General features: G+C 42.6%; 1 protein-coding gene across 1 annotated transcript in view; it reads right to left on the bottom strand.

Annotated features, from left to right (window-relative positions):
* Nucleotides 1–24,695, bottom strand: part of BICC1 (BicC family RNA binding protein 1) — a 284,059-nt gene that overhangs the window by 103,621 nt on the left and 155,743 nt on the right. Inside the window, exon 4 of the mRNA XM_029059879.2 lies at nt 17,851–17,920. Within this exon, the coding sequence (XP_028915712.1) occupies nt 17,851–17,920 (70 nt within the window). The remainder of the gene's footprint in view (nt 1–17,850; nt 17,921–24,695) is intronic.

Genomic DNA, 24,695 nt, shown 5'->3' with positions numbered 1-24,695 from the left:
TGTGGCCACCCTGTGTTCTGTTCAATTCTTTTTGCATTAACTTGTATAAGTGTAGCTACAAAGCAGATTCTCCTTACGGATTCACCCCAGTGCTAACGAGAAAAATAATTTCCACTTGTAGTCCAAGCCTGATGTGATCCCTATAATGGTCTCCGGAACTGCTGGTTTTCTACCAGACAGTGTTCAGCTGGTCGGTTGTTGTTGAGCTATAGTGGACACCTTTAGGCCCAGAATTTTTATTTCATGCCCCCAGTCTCCCTCCACCTCAATTTCTGCTGACCAGGTCCTGTGGGTCAGAAGTGAGTCCTGTGTTCAGAGGGAAATGGAAGGGGAACACAATAGTTCTCATGTAAGAATGGAGATGGAGAAGGTTGGGGGGGGTCCCTTCAGAGAAATGCTTCAGGGATGGGGTGCTTCCAAACACTGGTGCTTATTAAACACTTATTGTGCATGCAGGACAATGAACTAAATGCTTGGGAGAGTCAGTAAACATGATCCCTTTCCTCAAGCATGGACTTCCACAAAATAGTGCAGCTAACAGAAGTGTGTGTGTGTATATATATACACACACATACATTACTATATATAATATATTATACTATATACTTATATATTATATATCACTTTTATATATATATATTCACACACAGTGCATATGGGATATTGGATGCATACTAATGTCTAGCATCCATTGGCTCACCCTAAAAACAGCGCAAGACCGTAAATCAACTGGGGCATCCTTTGAGGTCTATTGCCATTATTATCAGTAGTTTTTAGGTTGCTCTAAATTGGATTTACTGAAGGTACCTTTTCTGGTACAGTGTCTCAAATACTAAATTGTGTGACTTTGGGTAAGTCACTTAACTTCTTTGTGTCTCATTGACTTCAGGGTCAGAGAAGCAGCATGGCTCAGTGGAAAGAGCACGGGCTTTGGAGTCAGAGGTCATGAGTTCGAATCCCAGCTCTGCCACTTGTCAGCTGTGTGACTGTGGGCAAGTCACTTAACTTCTCTGGGCCTCAGTTACCTCATCTGTAAAAAATGGGGATTAAGACTGTGAGCCCCATGTGGGACAACCTGATTCCCCTGTGTCTAGCCCAGCACTTAGAACAGTGCTCTGCACATAGTAAGCACTTAACAAATACCAACAAATTCATCTGTACAATAGGGATTAAGACTGTGAGCCCCACATGGGCTGATTACCTTGTATCTACCCCAGCACTTAGAACAGTGCTTGCACATAGCAAGGGCTTAGGAAATACCATCATATTATTAAGTGCTTAGTACAGTGATCTGCACACAGTAAGCGCTAAATAAATACAATTGAATGAATAAATTGGGGAATAGTATCTGCAGGTCCTCTTCTCTCTTCCTGACGTTTCTCTCCACCCCTTCCCCAACATCCTCCAAAACAAAATTCTTAGTCCAAAGTAACTGGAATAAGGTGGTGATGACATTGCTGGGATTTTACAAATGCTTGATAAATGAAAACCCAAAGAATTTATTGGAGCCAAATGTCGAAAGGGGCTCTTTGCTCATAGGATTAAGGAAGATTCTCCTTTTTTGCAGCTCAATGGGCCTCATTTCTTCACATTCACATCTGTAGATTACTCCGGCAGTAGCCGAAGAAGATTTTCAAAATCTTCTAAACAGCATATGAATTCTTATAGGTTTAAAACTCAGAGGGTAAAATTAGTATGGTCCTTTAGAAAAAGTGGCTGCTTACTACAATAGCTCTGACCAAGCAGTGAGGGCTTCATAAACTTCTTTTGTACCCCACTGTATGGGACCAGGCAGAATAAAATGGTGGTATTTGTTAAGCGCTTACTATGTGCAAAGCACTGTTCTAAGCGCTGGGGGATACAAGGTGATCAGGTTGTCTCACGTGGGGCTCACAGTTTTAATCTCCATTTTACAGATGAGGTAACTGAGGCACAGAGAAGTTAAGTGACTTGCCCAAAGTCACACAGCTGGCAAGTGGTGGAACCAGGATTCGAACCCATGAATGCTGATCCCCAAGCCTGGATTCTTTCCACTGTACCGCACTGCTTCAATAGGAATTAAACTACCTCGGTGAGTCAGATGAGGAGAGGACATCTGAGTCAAAGTCGAATGCCACTGGGTAAATGTCTTTCTGTAGTTCATCTAACATCTGATGTTCTTGCAAAGGTCATTTGGGGCTTAGGAGTGTACTAGAATAGGGACGCAGCATGGCTTAGTGGCAAGAGCATGGGTTTGGGAGTCAGAGGAGGTGGGTTCTAATCCTGGCTCCATCACTTGTCTGCTGGGTGGCCTTGGGCAAGTCACTTAGCTTCTCTGTGCCTCAGTTACCTCATCTGTAAAATGGGGATTAAGACTTTGAGCCCCATGTGGGCCAACCTAATTACCTTGTATCTACCTCAGTGCTTAGAACAGTGCTTGGCACATAGTAAGCACTTAAAAAATACCATAATCATCATTATTATTATTATTATTTAGGAGTAAGAGTTCAGATTGGAACAGGTTTAGAGGTCCACTCCTAAATGAAATTGCCCAGCAAGACTGGGGCAACAACAGATCATCCAATCAACACTAGTCAGAAGGATTCCTGAAAGACCAGATCAGTTCCTGGGATGAGGAGCAAATTTTAAATTTTCACAAAAAGTTTTAATTTTCCTCAGAAGTTCATGTTCCATACCTCAAACTGGTAGGATGATCTTGTTATTATTATTAGTAAGTGCTAATACAATTATTATTATTAGTAATAATTACTAATTACTTAGGTAATTAGTAAGTAATTAGTAATTATTACTAATAATAATACTATTTCTTAAGCATTTACTATGGATACAAGATAATCAGGTCCCACATGGGGCTCACGATCTAAGTAGGAGGGAAAACAGGCATTGAATTGCCATTTTGCAGATGGGCAAAATGAGGCACCTAGAAGGACAAAACAGCAGGTAAGTGGCAGAGCCCAAATTAGAACCCAGGTCCTCTGATGCCCTTGCCCATGTTCTATACACTAGGTCACACTGCTAACAACCCATAGCCAATTTTAAAGAGAACGGGGAAGTTTTCCAAATGCCCCGTCTTCTGAAAAGAAGCCCGGCATACGTTCTGGCTCTGATTCTCAAGCTAAAATGAGTAGAGTGGAGGCAACATGGAATAAGAGTATCACCTACTAATACCTAAAGTATGTAAACTCTAGGCTGTAAGCTCCTCCCTCTAGACTGTAAGCTCCTGGGCAGGGGCAGGGGAGTATGTGTCTAGGTGGTTAGAACAGTATTCTGCTCAATAAATACAAATGAATACTTAATTAAACATACAGGCATTAAGAATTCAAGTGATTCCACGAGGACTTAGGTGAAATGAAAAACAAAACTAAACAAAAAAAGTTAAGGAAATTGAGGCAACCAGGAAAGACTGAGCTGTGCAATGAACCAACTCCCTAAGGTAGCAGTGTTAGCTACAGAAGTTCCAAAGAGGTCAAAATGTTTCAAACTTCTAAGTCACGGTAATAATAACCTGGTGAAGTTTGGCTGGAATGACTTAGCTGATGCTCAAAACCAAGTTTTTATTTTTCCATTTCTAATTCCTCTCACTCTATTCTAATTGAAAGGAAATGCTGATGGGAGATTTGACTGACTGATCATTAGACTTTTGTTTCTGCAATTAAAACGGCTTTAGCAACAAATGCAAATTTGATTTTAGGCTCCAATAGTAGTGTCCTCTAACTTCAAAGCCTTTAAATGAGTTTTTCTAATATAATTTAATGAAACAGAAGCAGAACTTTTTTTTACTCCGAGGTTCAGAAATCTGGACCAGCATGAAAACGTGTGTGATGCATAACCTTATTCTTTCTCTGTGGTAAATCACAGAATGGAAGTCAATGATTTATCATTCCTTAATTTTGGTAATATCAGGCAAAATGAGTGCATTTATTGCCTTTCAAGTGTAGGGTAATCCTCTCTGGAGCACATATTTAAATCATGAAGCATTTACAAATGTAGCATTTAGAGGCTGGGGAGCAGGACTTTTTACATACACTAATTCAATTTTCCAAAAGAGCATTAGATCCACTGATGAAAACTGTAAAATACATTGTAAGCTCCTTGTGGATAGGAAATGTGTCTACCAACTCTGTTGGGTTACACTGTCCCAAGGACTTAGCACGGTGCTATGCACACAGTAGGTTCTCAATAAATACCACTGATACACTGACTTTTCAAAAAAACTGTTCAGTCCACGTCTCTCCACTCCTCAAGAACCTTCAGTGGCTGCCCATCCACCTCCACATCAAAAAGATTCCTTACAATTGGAATCAAAGCTCTCAAACAGCTTGTTCCCTCCTACCTCACCTCTCAGATCTCCTACTACAGCCCAGCCAGTATACTTCCCTCCTCTGGCACCCGCTTGTTCTCTGTGCCCCATCTCACCTCTCTTGCCACTCCCAACCCCTTCAGCACTTCCTCTCTGTGGCCTGGAACTCACTCCTCCGCCATATACACCAAACACCACCTTCTCCGCCTTCAAAGCCTTCTTAGGTCACATTTCCTCCAAGAGGCCCTCTCTGATTAAGCCCTCTTTTCTCCAACTCCCTCTCCCGTCTACGTCATCTATGCACCTGGATCTTTACTCCATGGCATTCACCGCACCCTTGGCCCCCAGCATTCATTCATGCATTCGATAGTATTTATTGAGCGCTTACTATGTGCAGAGCACTGTACTAAGTGCTTGGAATGTACAATTCGGCAACAGAGAGAGACAACCCCTGCCCATTGACAGGCTTACAGTCTAATCGGGGGAGACAGACAAAAACAAAAGTAATAAACAGAACCAAGAATCAGCACTTATGAACATATCTACAATTTATATTAATATCTGTCTTCCCCTCTAAGACTGTAAGCTCACTGTAGGCAAGGAACATGTCTACCAATTCTGTTGTATTGTACTTTCCCAAGTGTTTAGTACAGTGCTCTGCACTTAAGAAACTACTCAGTAAGCACTCAATAAACACCACTGATTGACTGATTGTAACCTGATCATCTAAAAATCACACAGCCTACTCATTTCCTTCTTATTCGATTACATTCACAGACAGGTGGGTTTTAAATTTGATATTCTTTAAAGCAGTCAATCACCTTGCCCCCTCCTACCTCACCTCCCTACTCTCCCACTACAACCAACCCACTTCGCTTCTCTAATGCCACCCTACTCACTGTACCACAATCTCATCTATCTCACTGCCGACCTCTTGTCCACATCCCACCTCTGGCCTTGAACAGCCTCTCTTTTCATACCTAACAGACTACTCTCCCCACCTTCGAAGCTTTATTGAAGGTGCATGAAAAGCAGCATAGCATAGTGGATGGAGCATGGGCCTGGGAGTCAGAAGGTCACAGCTTCTAATCCTGGCTCTGCCACTTGTCTGCTGTGTCACCTTGGGCAAGTCACTTCGCTCCTCTGTGCCTCACTTTTCTCATCTATAAAATGGTGATTGAGACTGTGAGCCTCATGTGGGACGGGGACTGTATCCAACCCGATTTGCTTGTATCCAGCGCTTAGGACAGTGTCTGGCACATAGTAAGCTCTTCACAAACACTATAATTATTTTCTCCTCCAAGAGGCCTTCCCGTACTAAGCCCTCATTTCCTCTTTTCCCACTCTCTTCTGTATCACTTTGACTTGCTCCCTTTATTCATCACGCATGCCCCACTCCCAAGACTGACAGACCTTATGTACATATTCATAAGTTGTTTATTTATATTAATGTTTATCTTCCCCTATAGACTGCAAGCTCTCTGTGGGCAGAGAATGTGTCTGTTATACTGTTGTGTTGTACTCTTCCAAGTGCTTAGTACAGTGACCTGCACACAGTAAGCGCTCAATAAATATTATTAATTAATATTGGGGGGATTTTAGATAATACTAATACACAGTAGCTAAAAATATCTTCTCTGAACTCTTAAAGAAATAAATTAAACATCAGTTACACATTTTATAAGTTATTCTTTAGGATCTCTATTTATTGATTATTCTTACTTTGTAGGGAAGAAAAGGCATATCCCATAATAGAAAATGTTATGGGAGGCTCATTTGTGAAAAAATGAGCAATAAAGAATCTTTAAAATGCTCTATTCATACATTGCATGATAGGATTGCCTTGTCACTGAAAAAAGGCAAATTATTTCCTTCAAAGTAAAGAAATGTTCCTGCCAATTTCCTGGACAATACTTTAATGGAGCAAGTTATTGTATTTAAATATTTCTAATATCTCCAGTGACAATGATTATGGACAAAACTAAAAAGAGAATGGACCTCTAGTCAACTTATGTTAAGAAAATAGCTCAATGCTCCTATTGTGCACAGTTAACGATGTTATTGTTTGTAATGGAAGTATGTTTTTCTCATTTGGCTCAAGGCAAACTGTAACTACCAGTAAATAAAAAGGAGTCAACAAAAATGATGGGTTCTTCCCCAGTGTGAGCCTTCAATCAGTGTTACCCAGAGAGTAGAAATATTGTCTAATAATTTTAAAGTATCACAAAATAAGGAGATTTAGGATTCCAGTGACTCAGATACTACTCCAAAATGGTGACTCTATTCCCAGCTCTTTTAAAGCCATTTCATTCCAGTTCCCTTTCCTCTTCTCACATCTTCCCAACTCCATACTGCTCCTCTCTACAGTTGACAACTCCTAGATCAATAAACCATCACGATCTTTACAACTGAGAAAGGAGGGCTGCAACCTTCCCACGTTTTGATCAGAAATCATACGCTCTGAATTAAGAATGTAGCCTCTGGGTTTCTGGTTTTACTAGGCCACAATCACACTTTCATTCTTATTTCTTGTACCAAAAAAATTCTTATGACTATCTTTCAGGTACAGTCACTTATGTGGTACGAATAAGGCATCAGGCTCCTTTTTTATGGTAGTTCTTATGCATTTACTATGTGCCAGGCACTGTTCTAAGCACTGGAGTGGATTCAAAGTAATCAAGTTGGACACAAGACACGTGACTCAGTCTTAATCCCCATTTTATAGATGAGATAACTGAGGCACGGAGAAGTTAAATGACATTGCTAATATTCATTCATTCAACTGCATTTATTGAGTGCTTACAGTGTGCAAAGCACTGTACTAAGCGCTTGGAAATTACAATTCGGCAACAGAGACAATCCCTACCCAACAATGGGCTCACAGTCTATAAGGGGGGAGACAGACGACAAAACAAAACAAGTAGACAGGCATCAACAGCATCAAAATAAATAGAATTATAGATATATACAAGTGACCTGCCCAAAGTCACACAGATGAGGAGTAGCAGAGTCAGCATTAGAACCCATGACCTCTGACTTCCAAGCCCGTGCTCTTTCCACTAAGCCATGCTGCTATTCTTGTATCCACCCCAGTGCTTAGTACAGTGGCTGGGCTCATGGTAAGAGCTTAACAAATATCCCAATTATGATTCCCTTATTAACTATTGTTATCGACCGATCAGTTGATTGAAGTAGAACACAACGTTGGTTCCCGAGTGTCGAGCGAAAAGCCGAGCCCCAGTCAAATCACTGCACACCCCAGATTTGTGCAGCTCATGGGGAAGAGCAAAGCGGGCTCGGGCGACCCGAGGAGACCAGCCAATCAAAAACCAATCAAAAACCTCCCCATGTTGATTGGCGGGTCTTCCTGCTCTTGGCGGCAGACCTCCAAGGCACCAGGCGCTGCTAATTGATCAGAGCCCATGGGGCATGACCCGTCACTGGCCAATGACCGGGGTGGCATTTGTTAAAGACTTACTATATGCCAGGCACTGTACTAAGTGCTTGGGTGGATAGAAACAAATCAGGTTGGTCACAGACCCTGTCCCACAAGGGGCTCACAGTCTTAATCTCCATTTTACAGATGAGGAAACTGAGGCATAGAGAAGTGAAGTGACTTGCTCAATGTCACACAGCAGACAAGTGGCAGATCTGGGATTAGAACCCATGACTTTCTGACTCCCAGACCTGTGTTCTATCCACTGTGTCATTCTGCTTCCCCAGAATATTCACCTGCCCATTGAGGAATCAAACCATGCTCTCCCACATGATAGGCAGAGATACTAACATGCTGCTTCCCTATTGAAATCATACCCCTTCCAGGAGTCCTTCCCCCATGAATTTTGAACCCCTCACCTGAGTTCCTCAATTACCAGTCTAGCACTTCCACACCTCCTAGGAAGCAACATGGCTTAGTGGCAAGAGCCCGGGCTTGGGAGTCTGAGGACACGGGTTCTAATCCCGACTCTGCCACTTGTCTGCTGGGTGACCTTGGGCAAGTCGCTTAACTTCTCTGTGTCTCAGTGACCTCATCTGTCAAATGGGGATTAAAACTGGGAGCCCCACGGGGGACAACCTCATTACCTTGTATCCAGCCCAGTGCTTTGAACAGTGCTCAGCACATAGTAAGTGCTTAATCTTGATTCTATTTATTGCTATTGTTTTTGTCTGTCTGTCTCCCCCGATTAGACTGTAAGCCCATCAATGGGCAGGGACTGTCTCTATCTGTTGCCGATCTGTACATTCCAAGAGCTTAGTACAGTGCTCTGTACATAGTAAGCGCTCAATAAATACTATTGAATGAATGAATGAATAAATACCATAATTATTATTATTGTTAAGTACTCACAAGCCCCCACCCCAAAGAACCAATGGACATATCTTTATATTTGATTGCTTTCTTCAACTGTAATTTAAGTGTCTGCCTCCTCCACTCCATTATAAGATCATTGAGAGCAGGGATCATATCTCCCTACCCTCTCCATCACTCCTAAACACTTAATATAGTCCTCTGCATACAGTAGACACCAAAAAATACTACTGATTCCTTGACTTCCAAAAGCACCGAATACTTTTGCACACAATAAGCACTCAGTAAATACCACTGACTGATTCCTGGGGCAATATCCATAATCACACAGACCTGGGAAGGGAAAGCAAAGACACTGGAACAAGTGGTGAGGTGAGGAGGTTTTTTGTAGTTTTTTTGTGGTATTTGTTAAGCGCTTACCATATGCCAAACATTCTACTAAGCGCTGGGGTAGATGCAAGTTAATCAGGCCACACATGGAGCTCACAGTCTTAGTAGGAGGAGAACAGGTATTGAATCCTCACTTTACAAATGAGAAAACTGAGGCACAAATAATTTAGGAGAAGCAGCGTGGCTCAGTGGAAAGAGCACAGGGTTGGGAGTCAGAGGTCATGGGTTCGAATCCCACCTCAGCTGCTTGTCAGCTGTGTGACTTTAGGCAAGTCACTTAACTTCTCTGTGCCTCAGTTACCTCATCTGTAAAATGGGGATTAAGACTGTGAGCTTCATGTGGGACAACCTGATTACCCTGTATCTACCCCAGCGCTTAGAACAGTGCTCTGCACGTAGTAAGCACTTAATAAATACCAACATTACTATTATGTGACTTGCCCAAAGCCATGCAGCAGGCAAGTGGTGGAGCCTGGATTACAACCCAGGTCCTTGCCTTATCTACTAAATCATGCTGGCTTCTAGGGCTTCCCCCTAGAGAAAAACCCAAGGTTCTGGTGAACTCCAGCTACTTCTGCATAATTGCACATGGAAATCAGATAGAGCACGGGGCGTGAGAATCAATAAGGTAATCAATAGGACCTGAGTTCTAATCCTGCCTCTGCCACATGTCTGCCATGCAAGATACTTAACTTCCCTGGGCCTCAGTTATTTCATCTGTAAAATGAGGATTAAGAGTGTGAAGTCCCATATGGGACCGGGATTGGGTCCAACCTGATTACTTTGTATCTACCCCAGTGCTTAGTACAATGCTTGGAACAGAGTACGTGCTTAGCGAGTACCATAATTATTATTATTATTACACTGCATGCCTGCTAACACCTGTAACGTCTCGTGTGCCTCAATGCCTGGCATTTTCAAATGGCTTTGGGATACCCAGTTTTGGGATATACTATGGCAATATGAGGAGTAAAACTTTTGAACATTATTTTTGCTTCCCTCCAATCACCTCCTGCTGCGGCAACTCCTTTCGGGAGCATGTCTCCAATTTATAATCTGAGAAGGAGAGTGGGTCTGTTTTCTAGGTGAAATGAGTCCTCATGAGAAGGAAGAACTATAGAAATCAAAGTCCTTTGTTGATTCACAACACTCCAAACAGGAGGCAATTATTCTTTAAATAGCTAACAACTACTGAAGGATGGTGAAGTGTTTGGTTGTGGTTTTAAAGGAATGCAACCTAAGGGAAGTCGATTTACTGCTAGTTGAAAGTACTTCACTTATACAAGGGCTTTAGGGAATTCTGAAGAATCCTCTATCAGTTCAAAGAAACAAAAGAAAAATGTGAAACTGGCAATGAAATTTCTGTACGAATCAAACAGATTATTTGTACATTCAGCCCTTTAATCAATCAATAGTATTTGAACACTTACTGTGTCTAAAGTGCTTGGGAGAGTGCAGTACAATAACGTTGGTACTCACATTTCCTGTCCACAGGAACTTACAGTCAGTAAAAAATGTTTGGTTTTAGAGAAGCAGCGTGGCTCAGTGGAACGAACATGGGCTTGGGAGTCAGAGGCCAGGGGTTCGAATCTCAGCTCTGCCACCTGTCAGCTGTGTGACCGTGGGCAAGTCACTTAATTTCTCTGTGCCTCAGTTCCCTCATCAGTAAAATGGGGATTAAGACTGTGAGCTTCACGTGGGACAACCTGATTACCCTGTATCTACCCCAGCGCTTAGAACAGTGCTCTGCACATAGTAAATGCTAACAAATACCAACATTATTATTATTTTTGGAAAGCATATACTCTAATTTCTAGATATCTTGGTTCATTTGCATGGTGCCCAAATGATCTACCAAATATTAAAAATACCAGTTAATTTTTCTTTTTGGGTTGTATGTAGTAGCTATCAATAAATCAGTGATGAAATCTAGTTTTTGATGAAGAAAATAAGGGGTTTTATTCATCTAGGAATGAAAGGGGAGGCCAGGCCTTCAATTTCCAGGCACAAAGAAGGATCAAAAAAGAGAAAGGCTTTGTGACTAAGCATTTGAGTGCATTTCTCAAGCTCTATGTGCACAGTACTCAACCATTTGGTTTAAATTAAATCCAAACATATGTTTTGTTTTTTCAATGTGATTTCTGGCCTGAATGGATAGACTAAAAATTGAATATGTTTCTAGTCATTCCTGAGATCGTTAATATATTTTGATAGAAAATATCTAGCAGTGCAAAAACTAGAATAGGAATATTAAAATAAGCCACAAACTGTGTTGTCATCGAAATGGAAAGTACTCAAAGATATGAAAATGTTATCAAGTTTAAAGGCATTTCCTTGATGTTTCAAGTTAATTAAAATACCATTTAATGGAGCACAAACTAGCATTTGTGGGAATCATTTACTATTTTCCTTTGAGATATGTGAAAGCTATTACTGATTTCTTTTGCCTTGGCAGTTTCCTTTGGGATGTTAGCAGATGGGAGTTAGGTCTAGGAGTCATCAGACCACCATTGAGGATAAAGGGCATCCCTGCTCCTCTAGATGGTAAGCTCGTTGTGGGCAGGGAAGCTGTCTACCAACTCTGTTAAATTGTACTCCCCAAACACTTAGTACAGTGCTCTGCACACAATAAGTACTCAATAAATACCATTGATTGATTGATCTTGTGCTTGCTTCCCTTGAGAACACAAGTCTAGACCAAGGGAAGTCTACTCCAGAGACAGGTCCAATCAATCAGTTAATGGTATTTACTGATTGATCCAAACTGGGGGAAGGGGGAGAAGTCCAGACTGGCAACCCTCCAATCTTTTACCCCATCCCAGGTCACCACAGGCTCACCCAGGAGTATGATGATGATGGTATTTATTAAGCATTTACTACTTGCCAAGCACTGTTCTAAGTGCTGGGGCCGATACAGGATTTTCGGGTTGTCCTACGTGGGGCTCACACTTTTAATCCCCATTGTACAGATGAGGTTACCAAGGCGCAGAGAAGTTAAGTGACTTGCCCAAAGTCATACAGCTGATAATTGGCAGATCTGGGATTAGAACACACGACCTGTGACTCCCAAGCCCTTGCTATTTCCACTAAGCCATGCTGCTCTCAAGTATGCCTGTCTCGCCCTCCAGACTGTAATCTTGCTGTGGGCAGGGAATGTGTCTGTTATATTGTACTACTCTCCCAAGTGCTTTGTACAGGGCTCTGCACACAGTAAGTGTTCAACAAATACGACTGACTGACTGAGTAGATGGATCAATCTCCCAGAATCTGAACATGTGTGGGGAGTATATGACGGTGTTACCTGTCAGAGGAGTGTATGTCACAGCCCCAGAACCTCAGAAATTACAAGCATGATGGTTTACATGATGTCAAACTAGAAAAATTTAAACCCTCTCTCTCCAAGGTAATTAATTCCAGGCTAGTTCCCAACTTTACCTTCCTCCCAGTTCTTTGGCTTTCTTTTCTGCACTCCAAACTCACCCTCCTATTCCTCTAAATTGTAAGTTACTTGAGGACAAGGATCATGTCAATTAATTTTACTGTACTTTCTCACACAATAGGTACTTAATAATGTTGCTTGATTAATTCCCCTGAACTGTGATCAAATGTATAAGTTTCCTTCTAACTTTTATTGCAATAATGATCACAACGGACCTTACTGCTGTTGCTTGATCAATTCCCCTGAACTGTGATCAAATTTATAAGTTTCCTAGTAACTTTTATTACAATAATGATCATAATGGACCTTACTGATGTGGTTGCCATTTCTACGGCCGCATCTAGACTGTAAATTTATTGTGGGCATGAAATATGTCTGTTATATTGTTATACTGTGTTCTCCCAAGTAATAATAATAATTTTATTTACAGTCTCTGCACACAGTAAGCTCTCTTCATACCAGCTATCATCACCTTCTGGGACTAAAAGGTTGGGGGGTGGGGGCAGATAGAGGCCCAAGAGGAGGCATGGAGGGATAGAGAAGAGCTTCAGACCTTCTTCCCAATATATTCCTTCCTCCCCTCCTCCTCTTCTTTGGCTGATATACTCTGCCCTATCGAAGTCTGGTCCCAGATCCTTAGCCCTGTCAAACAGAAACTCTTGAGAGTGGAAAGGGCCAGGGAAGCTGAGGTGATATCAACAGTGAGGGTTATTGTGTTGGGAGCCCCAGACAAATAAATAAGAGTTAAGAAAATGGGGAATCATAGAGGGAATAGAGGGAATCATTGGAAGGATTGGGGAGAGAGGGTGAATTTGGGGTACAAGGAGCAGCATCAGGAAAGCCATGGAGAAAGCCCAGCCATGGGGAAAGCTGGGCTAAGGAGGAAAGGATGGGGATATTTCTCTAGCAAATTCACAAAAGTAGAGACCCAAACATTAAGCACTCTGAAAGTGGTTTCTGTCAGGTTGATCAGGAACCACTGACAGAAGATTATTTAAGGAGTTTATGGCAGCACTGAAGGTGAATAAGCACAAGAAAACCTGTGAATTCCCTCTGTGAACAAGCAAATTTAACAGTCGACATTTTTCTTACATATTTCAACTTTCCCCTCAGGAAAAACTGCCAGTCATGTTGGCAAATGACTATTTTCATGGGTGCTAATAGGGCATTAACTTTAAGCAAGTGTTCACGTTCTCTAATGATAAGTAGTGTTTTGGGGTTTTAAACCTGCTTCCTAGAAGCAGTTTAAACTGATGAAGGATTAGCAAAATGTTACTTCTTACAAAAAAAACAAAAAAACTTTCCACCCCCAGCCAACTAAGGTCATAAGATGACGTTTTGATGTTTCACATGCATACTTTTTAAAAACAAAATATTGACGCAGCTACTTGTTGTGGTTTTTCCTTCCCTAATTGTTAAAAGCTTGTTTTGCAAGAAATATGCAACTTCCTCTGAGACATAGCATAGTCCACGGAGTATGTACCAGAGTGAGCCTTGCCAACTCTGAAGTGCTAACCCTGGCTCTGCTTCTAACTCTCTGGTTAACCTTCAACAGGGCTCAGCCTCTTGCCACAAGTTCCCTTATGTCTCTTATCCAATTCTGACCGGTTATACAGTGGCCTAGAAAAAGCCATTTTGGGGGGGGGGGCCTTCTGGTTCAGAACCCCTACAGAAGGGCCAAGTCTCTCGAGTAGGTGGGTCTTTCCTGAAGTGCAGCCCCTTAAAATTGGTAACTTCTGGAGATGCCCTGGTCTTCCCACTCCTCAAAACCAAGTCTAATTCAATTGCTCCCTCAACAAAACTGTTTCAATCTAGTGTCCCAGACCTTCAAAACTCAAGCATGTCACATGTGCCGCTCTCTGTCACGCTCCTACCAAGCCCGCGGAAACAGATTTAATCAAGCTTTCTGGAACCCTTGTGGAGAAACGTCCATGCATTCTCAGATTAATTCCTCCCTAAGTCTTCTCTCCCTGAATGCAATCTATATCTCTATAGACACCTTATGGTTTTTTTGTTGAATTGTAGAGCTGTTTCTAAGCAAGTTTTACCAACCTTTTTTATGGTATTTGTTAAGTGCTTAACAGTAATTATAATTGTGGCATTCGTTAAGCACTTACTAAGTTCCAGTCACCGTACTAAGCGCTGGGGTGGATACAAGCAAATTGGGGTGGATATAGTCCCTGTCCCATGTGGAGCTCACAGTCTTAATCCCCACTTTCACAGATGAAGTGCCCAAGTCACAGAGGAAGTGAAATGACTGCCCAAGGTCACAGAGCAGACAAGTGGCAAATCCAGGATTAGAACCCAGATCCTTCTGACTCCAACGCCTGGGTTCTAACTACTAGGCACTGCTGCTTCTCCATGTCAAACACTGCAGTAAGTACTGGGGTAGACACAAGTTAATCAGGTTAGACCTAATACCTGTCCCGTATGGGACTCACAGTCTAACTAGGAGGGATAATAGGGGAACCTTTTTTGTGAATCACATAAAACTGAGTGCTTACTATGCACAGAGCATGGTACTGAGTATTTGGGAGAGTACAATACTGTGGGGAAATAACCAAAAAGGGATGTGCAGTCTATGGGAGCCCATGGTTTCTTAAGTCCACCTCCAAGCACACTGGAGAAAGCCAGTAGAGGGCACTTCCAACCAGGCTCATTCCCACTTCGGAGCATTTCCAAGTTTTTATTTCACTAAAGATGTGCAGGCACAATTCCAAGTATGGGTGTGAAATGCAGGCCTGATGAGATTCAAGATGGGGTAACAATGCTCGGAGCACATCTGGAAGCTTCATGGCACACACTGATGGGGAAATGCTGTACAGGACCGCAGAATATCTTGGGAGAATGACTCCCAAAACTATAATGGTTTTCTTTAAGCTAGTTCTGCTGCTGACATCAAGTTTCCACAAATCTATGAAAATGTAATATTCTCTCTCATCTCTGGAGTATAACTTTCCCTGCATCTAGAGCCATTGTGTCCAGGAGAAATACCGTCATTGCCAGATCCATGGCCAAGGTAGATTTACACCTCCAAGAAGAGAAGTGAACTGTTTAATATCTCTTTTGTGGGGATTTTTTTAAAGAGTGCAATCTCATAAAAAGTTATTTTCCATAACCTGAAATCATCTATTTTGTTTAAAAGGCCTTTTAAACATGATTACTAATCTTTTCTGATTCTGAACAGAGAAGATGACAAGTTTCGCTGTTCCACACACAAAGATTAGCTATACTGGGCATTAAATTCAAGGCTGGAGGGGATTAAAACTGTACCATGATCCACTATTTTCAGTCTGCAGTATCAACTGAAAGTGATTTTCCTTATTTTACGTTTTCATTACAATCCCTAAGAAATTCAAAGTCTTTAACTAAGTGTGAACCCTGATCCTGTGGCAACTGGCTAATTTTGGAGAAGCACAAAAGAAAATCAACGATTTTAAACTTCAAAACTGATCGGGTTCATTCAATCGTATTTACTGAGTGCTTACTATGCGCAGAGCACGGTATGAAGCACTTGGAAAGTACGATTCAGCAAACTGTACTCAGCAAATTGTATTCAGCAAATTGTACAATTCAGGGTTAGGATGGATGAATTAGCATTATGGCTGCAGACACTGGAAAGTGGAAGTAGAAGGATTCAAGGAGAATATCCATTATTCCCAATTACAGTCAGAAGTTGATTATCCAGTTTGTGGATAACTGCCATCACTGTTTTTCCTTTTTTTTTTCTGTCCTGTCTTTTTCACTGCTCGTTAGCCCATCTACCCAATAGCTCCAGTATAAAAGTTTGGTGGAAGAGAACACTATGAGTAAAATTACTCTTTGGTAATATGTGTGGATTTTAGTTCGCCAGGGTTAATTGCATATAGAGTTTGGTTCAAAACCTGGAACGGGAACCTGGCTTTACTACATCGAAATTCCATTCATGCAAATTCATCTCTGAATCCTTAAAATGTAGGAATCAGGGACACTTGCCAGGAACTGTCTGAATCAGCAGCCACGACTTTAAAAGTGCAGCTGCACAGTTAAGTAATAAGACCAAGTCCAGTGAATTCTGGACCGTAAGCTCCTTCGAGGCCAGGGTTTTTGTCTTTTTTTGGCACATTCTGTACATCTTGCTCTGCTGTGTACATTCACAGCACTACATAAATAATAAAAAATAAAATAAAGTACGTCTCTGAGCCAGGGACCAGAGGGAGCAGTTCTAAGGCACAGAGCCAAAAACTAACTTGAAGCATGTGGGAAGTGCTCCTAATTGCCCTCCAACACACTGCCAAGGTATTCTTATGTTCAGGATGAACCATCTATGTAAAATGTGGAAAACAGTGGAGCACACTGAGAGTCAGAGGAAGCCAATCTGAAAACTACAATTTTAAACATTTCCCAATTAAAAGTCCTTCCTTCACACTACTTGCCATCAATCATAATATTATGGTAATAATTATGGTACTGTTAAGCTCTTGCTATGTGCCAAGCACTGTTCCAAGCACTGGGATAGATACAAGTTAATAGATATTGTCCTACATTGGGGTCATAGTCTTAACCCCATTTTTTATAGGTGAGGTAACTGAGGCCCAGAGAAATTGAGTGCTTTAACCACTAGGCCACACTGAAACTTATTTTTCACTCTGTGAGAGTGAAAAAGAACCAGTATCTCTTCCCCTTACAGCCATTATAGCCATTATTTAACAGCCCTTTTCCCCAACAGTCACCAACAGATACAGTGTGGTCTACTGGATAGATCACATGCCTGGGAATCAGAAGGACCTGGATTCTAATTCTGGCTCTTCCACTTATCTGGTGTATGACCTTGAGTAGGTCACTTCACTGCTCTGGGCCTGAGTTACCTCATCTGTAAAATGGGGATTAAGACTGCGAGCTTCATGTGGAAAATGGTCTGTGTCCAACCTGATTAGCTTGCATTTACCCCAGAGCTTAATACAGTGCTTGGCACATAGTATGCACCTAACAAACACCATAAAAAAGTACCAAGCCTAAGAGTTTATGAGAACTCAAACTAAACTCCACCATCAGTATTAAACAACAATTCATAAAAATGAAGGTGATGATAACGATGGGGTCTCCAGGAGAGAAATATGAACGGACAGAGAATCTGCACAGAATTGACTAAAGTGTGCCTAAAGTATGTGTGTTTTATGCAGTTCCACTCACACACTCTCTTCTCTGTCAATCTTATTCCTGCTTAGGGCACACAGTACAGCAAAAATGCAGCACACTGCCAGGGGCACACAAAGATTTGAAAAGATGTTGAAAACTCACCTCAATTTCATCATTTGAAAAACGTGACTCTCATAAAGCCTGGCATTCTAACAGTTGGGCACATTTATGGTGATTAGAAGATCACAATCTTCAGCTCTAAAATGACTAAATCTGCCCGGTTAGGAAATTTACCTTTCTTAGATTTGGCTCCAATCTTTAACTTCGATGGCCAAGCAATCTGAGTATTTGTTTCTTCCATAATCTGTAAAAAAAAAAATATTGCTTTAATTATGAACTTTCATTCTCCTTTCATGTCTCCCCTGTAAAACATTGACATTTTCTCATTAAAAACAAGTCAATACTGTATAGGGTATTTTTTTAAAACTACTAAAGTCTTTTTTACAAGACTATAGTTGTATTACACACATTCAAGTTTCTATTGCATGTCCACTCCTTTTTTTGATGAACTGAAGTATTTTAGCAAAGAATCAACAGCACATAAAAGTGCCTGAACAAGTCATGACTTTGAAGAGATGCCAAAACCTTTAGAGATACTTGCACTGGTTTTGGGGGGGTTTTTTTTGACATTTTGCCTGAGGAGTGCAGCAGGGTCTTAGGACAGTAGCTGTCATTTACTTTTCATAAGTTGTCCCCTTAAACAAAGTCTTCTTTAATGGGAAAAATATTTCTTGAGTTCATTTGATTTTATTCAAACAAACTGGGTGGATTGCATAGTAGCTATAAGCAGAACCATGAAGCGTGAATCTCATTTCCCTAATTTTGTCTAGGGTGTTTGTCTCTCCCCGCTCCAGTCTATTCTTCATTCTGCTGCCCGGATCATCTTCCTGCAGAAATGCTCTGGACATGTCACTCCCCTCTTTAAAATCCTCCATTCATTCATTCATTCATTCAATAGTATTTATTGAGCGCTTACTATGTGCAGAGCACTGTACTAAGCGCTTGGAATGTACAAATCGACAACAGATAGAGACAGCCCTGCCCTTTGACAGGTTTACAGTCTAATCGGGGGAGACAGGCAGACAAGAACAATGGCAATAAATAGAGTCAAGGGGAAGAACATCTCATAAAAACAATGGCAACTAAATAGAATCAGGGTGATGTACATCTCATTAAACAAAATAAATAGGGTGATAAAGATATATACAGTCGAGTGGACGAGGACAGTGCTGAGGGGGTGGGACGGGAGAGGGGGAGAAGCAGAGGGAGATGGGGGAAAAGAGAGTAAAGCTGCAGAGAGGCGAAGGGGAAGGTAGAGGGAGCAGAGGGAAAAGGGGGGGAGCTCAGTCTGGGAAGGCCTCTTGGAGGAGGTGAGCTTTAAGTAGGGATTCGAAGAGGGGAAGAGAATTAGATTGTCGGAGGTGAGGAGGGAGGGCGTTCCAGGACCACGGGAGGATGTGGCCCAGGGGTCGACGGCGGGATAGGCAAGACCGAGGGACGGCGAGGAGGTGGGTGGCAGAGGAGCGGAGCGTGCGGGGTGGGCGATAGAAAGAGAGAAGGGAGGAGAGGTAGGAAGGGGCAAGGTGATGGAGAGCCTTGAAGCCTAGAGTGAGGAGTTTTTGTTTGGAGCGGAGGTCGACAGGCAACCACTGGAAGTGTTTAAGAAGGGGAGTGACACGCCCAGATCGTTTCTGCAGGAAGATGAGCCGGGCAGCAGAGTGAAGAATAGACCGGAGCGGGGCGAGAGAGGAGGAAGGGAGATCAGAGAGCAGGCTGACACAGTAGTCTAGCCGGGATATAAAGAGAGCCCGTAGCAGTAAGGTAGCCGTTTGGGTGGAGAGGAAAGGGCGGATCTTGGCGATATTGTAAAGGTGAGATCGGCAGGTCTTGGTAACGGATAGGATGTGTGGGGTGAACGAGATAGACGAGTCAAAGACGACACCGAGGTTGTGGGCCTGAGAGACAGGAAGGATGGTCGTACCATCCACGGTGACAGGGAAGTCTGGGAGAGGACCAGGCTTGGGAGGGAAGATGAGGAGCTCAGTCTTGCTCATGTTGAGCTTTAGGTGGCCGGCAGACATCCAAGTGGAGACGTTCGGAGGCAGGAGGAGAGGCGAGCCTCAAGGCAGGGGGAGAGGACAGGGGCAGAGATGTAGATCAGCATGTCATCTGCATAGAGATGGTAGTCGAAGCCGTGAGAGTGAATGAGTTCACCAAGGGAGTGAGTGTAAATGGAGAACAGAAGAGGGCCAAGAACTGACCCTTGAGGAACTCCCAACAGTTAAAGGATGGGAGGGGGAGGAGGCGCCTGCGAAGGAGACCGAGAACGACCGGCCAGAGAGATAAGAGGAGAACCGGGAGAGGACGGAGTCCGTGAAGCCAAGGTGAGATAAGGTGTGGAGGAGGAGAGGATGGTCGACAGTGTCAAAGGCAGCAGAGAGGTCAAGGAGGATTAGAATGGAGTAGGAGCCATTGGATTTGGCAAGAAGGAGGTCACGGGTGACCTTAGAGAGAACAGTCTCGGTAGAGTGGAGGAGACGGAAGCCAGATTGGAGGGGGTCCAGAAGAGAATTGGACTTAAGGAATTCTAAGCAGCGAGTGTAGACGACTTGTTCTAGGATTTTGGAAAGGAAGGGTAGTAGGGAGATAGGGCGATAACTGGAGGGGGAAGTGGGGTCAAGAGGGTTTTTTTAGGATGGGGGAGACATGGGCATGTTTGAAGGCAGAGGGGAAGGAGCCAGGTTAGGATCGATTTGAAAGAACTCTGGCCGTCACAACAATTGAAGTGGGTGCTAGATTTACAGTGCTTTGATGAGCAAAAAAGGCTGAGTGTCACAGAGGAATACACTTCTTAAGGCTTTTCTGAGGCAATGCCTTACCTCCTCTACAATTTTGTATTTCCTCTTTCCTCCGGGATGTCTTTACATGGATGTCCAGCCAGGCCCTAAGCTCCATATGTCTAAAACTGAACTCCTCCCAAATCCACCACTGAACCTAACATTCTTATCACAGAGGACATAGCCTAGAGGATAGAGCACAGGCCCGGGAGTCAGAAGGTCGTGGGTTCTAATTCCCACTCTGCCACTTGTCTGCTGTGTGACCCTGGTCAAGTCACTTAACTTCTCTGGGCCTCAGTTCCCTCATCTGTAAAATGGGGATTAAGACTGTGAGCCCCATGTGGGACAGAGACTGTGTCCAACTGACTATCTTATATATACCCCAGCTCTTAGAACAGTGCCTGGCACACAGTAAGCGCTTAACAAATATCATCATTACTATTACAATACCTCCTGCAAAGAAGGCCTGCAATCTTGTTATGATCCTTGACTTCTCACTCTCACATTCAGTCTGAGGCTTAATCCTGTCCGTTTTCCTCCTCAGCACATCTCTCCATCCAACCAGCTATCATCCTGCTCAGGAGTTCATTATATCCCAACTAGGCTATTACAACAGTCTCTCCACTAGTCCACTGCTTTAGGCTTATCCAAGCCAATATTACCTGGCCCATTTCTCTACAATATCCTCTGCATACATCTCTGCACTCTTCTAAATTCCTCAGTGGTTAACCATTCTTCTTAAATGGATTAAAAACCACTCCATCAACTTCCTCCTTCTTACACACTCTTTTCTCTCACTATTCCCCAACTTGGAATCTTCGTTTCTCCAAAGATCACTTTCTAACCACACCTCATTTTCAACTCTCCCATCTCTGACACCCTGTTCATAGTCTCCCTTTCTGGAATTCCTGCCTCTTCATCTCAACTCTCACCACTTAAAAAAGTCCTTCTGAAATCTCACCTCCAGTAGGAAGATTTTCCTGGGTAATTTTCTCTCTCCCCAGGCATATCCTCCCAACTGTCCCCTCAGTACTTAGGCACTCACAACCACCCATAGCACCTTTGTAAATATCAATATAACTATTCTATTTAAGCGTGGGCTACTCCACATGATCTTCTTTCCACCCTTCTTTCTTCTTTGATTATTGTATGTCTGTCTTCCCTATTAGTTTATAAAGCCCTTGTGAGCTGGGATAGAATCTTCTAATTAGTGCACTTTCTGTGCTCTGTAATCAATCAATTAATGGTATTTATTGAGTACTTACTATGTGCAAAAGCACTGCATTCATTCATTCAATAGTATTTATTGAGCACTTACTATGTGCAGAACACTGTACTAAGCGCTTGGAATGTACAATTTGGCAACAGATAGAGACAATCCCTGCCCAATAATGGGCTCACAGTCTAAATGGGGGAGACAGACAGCAAAGTAAAACAGAACTAAACAAAACAACATCATCAAGATAAATAGAATCATGGAGATATACACCCCATTAAAATAAATAGGGTAATTAATATATACAAATAAGCACAGTGCTGAGGGGAGGGGAAGGGGGAAGAGCAGAGGGCGGGAGGGGGGAATGGGGAGGGAAGGAGGAGCAGAGGGAAAGGGGGGGCTTAGTCAGGGAAGGCCTCCTGGAAGAATTGAGCTCTCACTAGGGCTTTGAAGAGGGGAAGAGAGTTAGTTTGGCACATGTGAGGGGGGACGGCATTCCAGGACAGTGGTAGGACGTGGAGTCGACAGTGGGACAGAAGTGAAGGGGGGACGGTGAGGAAGTGAGCGGCAGAAGAGTGGAGTGTACGAGGTGGGCAGTAGAAAGAGAGAAGGGAGGTGAGGTAGAAGGGGGTAAGGAGATGGAGAGCTTTGAAGCCAAGAGTGAGGAGTTTTTGTTCCATGCGAAGGTTGACAGGCAACCACTGGAGGTTTTTGAGGAGGGGAGTGACATGCCCAGAGTGTTTCTGTAGGAAGATGATATGGGCAGCGGAATAAAGAATAGACTGGAGCGGGGAGAGACAGGAGGAAGGGAGATCCGAGAAGAAGCTAATATAATAATCAAGTCGGGATATTATAAGTGCTTGTCTAGCATGGTAGCAGTTTAGATGGAGAGGAAAGGGCAGATCTTGGTGATTTCTGAAGGTGAGACCAGCAGGTGTTGGTGACATATTGGGTGTGTGGGGTGAATGAGAGAGCAGAGTCAAGGATGACACCAAGGTTGCGGGCCTGTGAGACAGGAAGGATGGTAGTGCCGTTTACAGTGACAGCCAAGTCAGGGAGAGGACAGGGCTTGGGAGGGAAGATAAGGAGCTCAGTTTACTGTACCACATACTTGGAAGAGCACAGTACCGAGTTGAGACGTGTTTCCTGTCCTCAAGGAGTTTACAATCTAGAGGGGGACTTTTAAATAAATTATATATACATAAGGGTTGTGGGGCTGAGGGTGTCACGGGGGGATATTAAGTACTTATCAAGATCAAAGTGCAGGGACCAAACTAGCTGTTTAATAAATGCCACTGATTGAACTAATTACGCTGCAAATTCCCAAATTAATGCTGCAGGGGCCTTAAGGGTGTTCCAGTCGTCTTGTAGAATGTCGTGCACCTTCCAAAAATTCTTCACTTGCCCTCAAGGGCTCCCTAGGCATTATCAGTGGTGCTGATACTCCTTGATCAGCTAAATGTGGCTTGGAAGCTAGAGGAAAACACTCTCAAAATGTCTGGTGCTTCCTTGTGGAAATGAAGCTTTAAATACTATTGAAAATAGCTCCCTTTAGTGGTATTTTGGTTTCTGAATCCAGTTGGAAATGAGAAATGCTGAGGTGCACAGAACTGGAAAGACCTCAAGGGAAAGAGCTGAAAAATGCCACTGTTTTTTTTCCTATCTTAAACTGAGTTCCAGCTGTTGGGAGACTAAATCTCTCTCATTCGACCCACATATTCAATCCGTCGCTAAAACCTGTCAGTTGAACCTCCACAACATCGCTAAAATCCATCCTTTCCTCTCCATCCAAACTGCTACTATCCACCTTGATTGCTGAGCTCCCTGCCTCCTGTATCTCCCCACTCCAGTCCATACTTCACTCTGTTGCCCGGATTGCTTTTCTTCAAAAATGTTCAGTCCACGTTTCCTCACTCCTCAAGAACCTCCAGTGATTGTCCATCCACCTCTGCATCAAACAAAAACTCCTCACCAGCAATTTTAAAGCACTCAATCACTTTGCCCCCTCCTACCTCACCTCACTATTCTCCTACTGCAACCCAGCCCTCACACTTTGCTTCTCTAATATCAACCTACTCGCTGTACCTCGATCTCATCTATCTCACCACCAATCTCTCTCCCACGTCCTGCACCTGACCTGGAACCCTTCCTCTTCATACCCAACAGAAAATTACTCTCCCAATCTTCAAAGCCTTATTGAAGGCATATTTCCTCTAAGAGGCCCTTCCCTGACTAAACCCTCTTTTCTTTTTCTTCCACTCCTTTCTGCATCACCCTGACTTGCTCCCTTTACTCATCCTCATTCCCAGCCTCACAGCACTTACATATATATCTATAATTTATTTATATTAATGTTTGTAAACTGTAAGCTCATTGTGGGCAAGGAATCTTATATTGCACTCTCCCAAGCACATACGAGGCACTCAATAAGTACCATACTGTATATAGCCCAGTGCTTAATATAGTATTTTGTACCTAGAAAACACTAAAATATTGCAGTTATGGTTCTTATGATTATGACTTTTATCTTCTGGTTTGCAAAGTCAGCAATATCAGGCAGCAGCCAGCAGGTCAGAAGGTACTCTAGAAAATCTCACATCTCAATTTTCCAGTTCAGTATCATCCATCCTGATTCCTTGTGAAGAAACAGGCCTTGTGTTGCTCAAATATAGTACAATTATAGGTTCCCTCCCAATAAACCTCTTCAGGAAAATAAGGCATGGTAATAAAATAAAGAACAATTTCACTACATGGGAATTCTGATAATCCAATTCTAACGTATTTGAAAAAGAGTGTCTCTCAGAATGCAGTGCAAAAACTTCTGAGCTAAACAGCTACTTGGCAATATTTAAATTCTAATATTTTGAAGAAGTGTATTTAATTTTAACACACTTTTTACTTGGTTCCCTACTACTAGACCTTCTTTTCTAATCATAAAAGTACTGAACCATAAAAACTTAGTTAAGCACTCACTTGTGGCCCTTTCAAAAAGTTTACTAAAGATGGAATTTTTGACCTGATGAAAC

This window comes from Ornithorhynchus anatinus, chromosome 3, assembly GCF_004115215.2.
Source record: "Ornithorhynchus anatinus isolate Pmale09 chromosome 3, mOrnAna1.pri.v4, whole genome shotgun sequence".
Taxonomy (NCBI): Eukaryota; Metazoa; Chordata; class Mammalia; order Monotremata; family Ornithorhynchidae; genus Ornithorhynchus; species Ornithorhynchus anatinus.
The sequence above is the reverse complement of the archived record's forward strand: the minus strand, read 5'-3'. Positions and strand labels throughout refer to the sequence as shown.